Source organism: Fukomys damarensis, unplaced genomic scaffold, assembly GCF_012274545.1.
Source record: "Fukomys damarensis isolate Sample0158 unplaced genomic scaffold, DMR_v1.0_HiC HiC_scaffold_23, whole genome shotgun sequence".
In the NCBI taxonomy this organism is placed as follows: Eukaryota; Metazoa; Chordata; class Mammalia; order Rodentia; family Bathyergidae; genus Fukomys; species Fukomys damarensis.
Window position 1 is genome coordinate 37,221,206 of NW_022900935.1, and position 6,000 is coordinate 37,227,205.

At 41.5% G+C, this 6,000-nt stretch overlaps 1 protein-coding gene across 1 annotated transcript in view; it reads left to right on the plus strand.

Annotated features, from left to right (window-relative positions):
• The window catches only part of LOC104859960 (cytochrome P450 2J2), a 40,024-nt gene extending 39,710 nt beyond the window's left edge, over nucleotides 1-314 (plus strand). Inside the window, exon 9 of the mRNA XM_010620866.2 lies at nucleotides 41-314. Coding sequence (XP_010619168.1) covers nucleotides 41-219 — 179 coding nt within the window. The 3' untranslated portion in view covers nucleotides 220-314. The remainder of the gene's footprint in view (nucleotides 1-40) is intronic.
• Nucleotides 315-6,000: the final 5,686 nt, after the last annotated feature.

The following is a 6,000-nucleotide window of genomic DNA, read 5'->3' on the forward strand; positions in this document are numbered from 1 at the left end:
GGGCTTCTGAAAAGACAAATCATTTGTTTTTGACCCACAGGAAAACGTGGATGCCTTGGAGAACAGCTGGCTAGGTCTGAGCTGTTTATTTTCTTCACTTCCCTTCTGCAAAAATTTACCTTCAAACCCCCAAAGAATGAAAAGCTGAGCCTGAAGATTAGGGTGGGCATGACACTTTCCCCAGAGAGCTACAACATCTGTGCTGTCCCCAGGGCATGATGCTGGAGAAGGAAGTGAAAGGCAAGAAAGAAGAAATGGCAGCTGTCTGAAGCCTCTGGTGCCCACACAGATGTGAGGGGACAGAATGGAGGTGGGGGAGGGAAGAATTGGGCTAAGAGGAAAATGGATCCAAAATGTGAGCTCTTCTCTTTCCTTCAGAACTGATACAGTGCACCCATGTGTGGACAAAATTATTTACCGTTTCATCTTGAACATGGGATGGAACAGGATTCCGTCTCTAAATACAAGTCTTCGAAAGCGTTAAAGCAAATAAAGGAGTAATGGACTTTAAGTGATTTGTAAGCAATAAAGCAGAAGATAAAATTATAGTTACACTGTTCCTTTCACTTGCCTTCTTTTGCAGCCAAGTATTTGCATGTGAGGTGTGGCAATTTCTCAGGTTCAAGTTTTACAAAATAGCCAACAAGAGTTAGAAGTGGGATCCGGGGAACAGACAGAGCAAGGCAAAAATCCTTTCCTTTTTGGGAATTTTGCTCAGTGCTTGATCTTGCTTCTGCCTCAGAATGCACTTCCGGGAGGGCATCAGGGAAGGTATGCTTCCCTTTTTACAGGCAGTGAAAGCACCTGGTGTAGACAGTTCGTATGATGTATATAAGGAAACACTGCCTTGACCTAGGACCCTGGGCCATGTAGGTTAAGAGCACAGCTGACCAAACCTGGGAAGTAGGTGTATAGAAGAAATGTGGAGACTGTTTTCTTTTCAGATCATATTCTTCGTCCCGAACTGGCAGAGCAGTGAGTGCCAGGAACTCAGCTTTTCCAAACAAAGTATCTAGGTTTGGAAAACAATACCTTAGACAGGAATCAGAGTGTGTGGAGCTTAAGAGGGAACCAATAAAGAGTGGATAGAGGAGAAGAAACTGGATTAAACGATACAGAAAGATAGATCACACTGCTGAGGAGAGATCACGCAGAGACACTGACAGTGACTGGATAGCCAGTAGGTGAGAGGCAAAATGAAACTCACAGCTTTGGGTTGTGTAGAACAGAAGAACTGACTTGGAACTGAAGGAAATGTCAATTGTTGGATCCAAAGTAAAACATGGGGCAACACTTCCAGAGTGGCTGTATGCAACCCACCAGCACTTGGTTAGTGACCTCAGTACAAGCACCCACAGCCACAATGGTGAGTAAGGGCCAACAAGGACACCACTATTAGGGAAGGGCTGAGTGTCTCAACCTGGGTCTCAGAGCAGCTCCTTGGTGGCTTCACACTACCAGGTCCCCAGGGTGGATGAGGGACCCACAGGCACAAGAGACTGCTGGCCCTTGGAGAGAAGACGGGGTGGGTCTTAGTTACTTTTCTCCTTGCTGAATCAAAATACTCAAGTTCCAAACTGAATGGAGGCAAAGGTGTACTTAGCTCAGTTTGAGGAGGTTTCAGTACATAATTGGCTGGCTGCAAGGCAGGGTGACCCATGGCAGAGAGGCAACAGCTCCTTATAAGGGACCTTAACAGCAGGGGTTGGAAAGGAACAAGATACAGCTTAGACTGCAGCTCCTTTTACCAAGATTTACTAGATTTGTCTCGAATCAAGATTCTATCTTTTCTGTATGCCATAGAACAATTTTAAAAGACTATTGTGTTTAGTAAATAATGTTTTAGAAAATATCATTATTTCCCCAAAAAAATCAATAAGAGCCTCTAATTGTGCCATTATAAAATTAATCATGTGCAGCATTATGTGAAGGTGAAGCAGTTAAACAGAGAAGGGGGATAAGAAAGGTAATTGCTTTTTGCTATAGGAACAAGCAAATAAATTGTGATATAGTAATATGGGAGTACCTAACTGTCAAAACAAACAAAATACTGCCACTTGCATAAATCAGGATAACAATGTGGAATAACAAGCAAGAGCATTTTAAAAGCAGGTGTAAAAATTCCTGCATAAGTATTAGAAATAGTGCACCATCGCATAACAGCTGTATTAAAACAGGAAGATACAGACTGAAGGACATCTGCTAAACCCTGACTACCCGTGTCATCTAGCTTGGAAAATTTAAATTCAAATTCTCCAGTATTTTAATGAAAAGTTTTAAAGCAGACTTTGTACATCTACATTTACTGCACATGTGTGTGCTGAGGTCTCCCAGAACTGAGCCGCTTCTGTGGAGGACTCTCAGATGAGGAGAAACAGGGAGGCACCTCAGCCTGGCATGGACTTTGGAGCCTGGACACACAGGAACTTCACAGTCAGGCAAAAATAAAGAAATGAATAAAGCCCAGGATAAAGACATTTCTGCCATAAATGTTACCTAACCTCCTATGATGGACCCAGCTCAGTGCTGGGAGTTTTGGTGCCATTCTTTCTCCTCTGCAGAGCGCTCTCAGAGAGAAGGCTTCCTCTGGGAACCTTTCACACTCAGGGATTCCCTTATTCCTGCACAGTGCCTGTTCTGACCCCAAGTCAGGACTGAAACGATCGTCCCTTGCACAGCTCTGTGAGATGCAGCCCTTCATGTGAGGGCAGAGTATGCTGCCCGCCTGATGGTAAATTCCTAAGACAGGTCCAGCACTGCTTCTGCCAGAGAGCCCGCGGGCTGGGGGACAGTGATGGGAAATCAGGCTCCACTGACTGTGGCACTCTCAGGCTGAGGGGGCCTGGAAATGAGGAGCCCAGCATCCTGAGCCTAGGGTGTGTGCCAGAAAATGGATTTTATGATAAAGGTGAAAGCACTGCTAGCCAGCCTGTTCCAGGAAGGGTGTGGGGAGCCCCAGGGCTGCAGAGTCTCTATTCCCTGTCTAGGGTGCAGCAGAGGCCTGGCTCCTAGAGGGCACAGGAAGGCCAGGGAGGGAGGAGCTGCAGGGCAGAGGCTGAGGGTGCAAAAGAGCCTGAGGGGGGCGGGGCGGGAGAGGAGGGAGGCTGTTCCTGAGGCAGGGCCAGAAGCAACTGAGCAGAAGTTAGGCAAAGGGACAGCTCAGTCTGGAACACCACCGTGGTGACAGGCCAGTACAGTCCTCTATTCTGTCCTCACAAGGGCCAGCACAGGTCCTCCATATGTTGGCGGCGGTGGGCTCCCTGGCGGGCGCCCTCTGGGGCACGCTCCACCTCAGAACTCTTCTCCTGGGAGCTACTGTCTTCCTGTTCTTTGCAGATTTCTTCAAAAGGAGGCACCCCCAGAATTAGACATACAGATAAGTGAGGCATATAGAACCCCAACTTGCCACGATCAAAAAAAATCTACACCTAGACATATAATAATCAAGATTCCAGAAATCCAACAGAAAAACAAAATACTAAAAGCAGTAAGAGAAAAGAAACAAATCACATGCAAAGGGAAGCCCATTAGAATCACAGCAGACTTTTCAACACAAACCCTTAGGTCAAGGAGAGCCTGGAGTGAGGTATTCCAAGTCCTAAAAGAAAAGAATCTCCAACCTAGACTTTTGTATCCTGCAAAACTCTCTTTCAAAATAGATGGGGAAATAAAATACTTCCACGACAAAGAGCACCTGAGAAATTTCATGAACACCAAACCAGCACTGCAAGGAATTCTAAACAATATCCTAGAAAAGGACAACGAAATTCACAATAACATGAGGCCCAACAGACCAAATCAAATAGGCAAGGCAAGAAACTAAAAGGAGATGGGAGAAAAAGTAAAAAGAGTCAACAAACAAACAAAAACATGACAAGAATAAGTCAAAATATATCAGTTGTAACCATCAATGTCAATGGCCTCAATTCACCAATCAAGAGAAACAGATTGGCAGAATGGATTAAGAAGCAAAATCCAACAATATGTTGTATACAAGAAACACACCTAGTGCAAAAGGAAGTCCATAGACTGAAAGTGAAAGGATGGAAAACAATTCTCCATGCGTCAGGAGTCCAGAAAAAAGCAGGGGTAGCAATCTTATTCTCAGATAAAGTAAATTTCAAACCAAAACTCATTAAGAGAGACAAAGAAGGACACTACATCCTTGTAAAGGGAACAATTCAAGAGGAAGAGCTGACAATCATAAACATATATGCACCAAATATAAATGCCCCCAACTATATAAAACAAATATTAAGTAACATGAAAAACCAAATAAGCACTAATACAATTGTAGTGGGGGATTTAAATACCCCACTATCACAAATTGACAGATCTACTAGGCAGAAAATCAACAATGAAATAATAGAACTGAACCAAGCTTTGGAACACATGGACTTAATAGATGTTTATAGAGTATTCCACCCCCAAAAACCAGAATATACATTCTTTTCGGCTGCACATGGATCATTCTCCAAAATAGACCACATACTGGCTCACAAAACAGGTCTAAATAAATGCAAAAAAATTGAAGTCATCCCCTGTTTATTATCAGATCATAGTGCAATCAAACTAGACATCAATAGCACAAGAAACTATAGAAACTTCACAAGCACATGGAAACTGAACAACACTCTCCTAAACAATCAATGGATTACAGAGGAAATTAAAGAAGAAATTAGACAGTTTTTACAAATAAATGAGAATGCCAATACAACATACAGGAATCTTTGGGACACAATGAAAGCAGTTCTACGTGGAAAATTCATAACATTGAATGCCCACACTAGGAAAACAGAGCGGGCTCAAATAAACAACTTAACGATGAAACTTAGACTCCTAGAAAAACAAGAGCAAGAAAAACCCAAAGCTCGAACAAGAGAGGAAATTATAAAGATCCGAGCAGAAATCAATGCAATTGAAATTAAGAAAACGATACAAAAAATAAATGAAACAAAGAGCTGGTTTTTTGAAAGAATAAATAAAATTGACAAACCCTTAGCTAATCTTATCAAAAAAAGGAAAGAAAAGGCTCAGATCCATGCAATTAGGAATGAAAAAGGCGAAGTCACAACAGATCCGAAAGAAATCCAGAGGATCATGAACACCTACTTTGAGAACCTGTACTCTAATAAAATGGAAAACACAGAAGAAATGGACAGATTTCTAGATACTTATGAATTACCAAAGTTGAACGAAGAAGATAAAAACATTTTAAACACCCCAATCACAATCAGTGAAATTGAAAATGTAATTAAAAACTTACCAACAAAGAAAAGCCCAGGCCCTGATGGATTCACTGCTGAATTTTACAAGACATTTAGAGAAGAACTACTACCATTACTCTTCAAACTTTTCAATGAAATTGAAAGAGAAGCTATACTTCCAAATTCATTCCTGGAAGCAAGTATCACTCTGATTCCCAAACCAGAGAAAGATACAACCAAAAAGGAGAACTACAGACCAATCTCCTTAATGAATATAGATGCAAAAATCCTTAATAAGATACTAGCAAACAGAATACAGAGGATTATTAAGAAGATCATCCATCATGACCAAGTCGGATTTATTCCAGAGATGCAAGGGTGGTTCAACATACGAAAGTCAGTGAATGTAATACATTATATTAACAAAGTCAAGGACAAAAACCATATGATCCTCTCAATAGATGCAGAAAAAGCATTTGATAAAATTCAACACCCATTCATGATAAAAACCCTGCAAAAAATTGGAATAGATGGTCTATACCTCAATTTAATAAAGGCTATTTATGAAAAACCATCAGCCAACATCATATTGAATGGCCAAAAACTGAAAACCTTCATGTTAAAATCAGGAACAAGACAAGGATGCCCACTATCGCCACTTCTCTTCAATATAGTTCTGGAAACATTAGCCACAGCAATTAGACAAGAGAAAGAAATTAAAGCAATAAAGATAGGAAAGGAAGAAGTTAAACTATCATTATTTGCTGATGATATGATACTCTACATTGAAGAT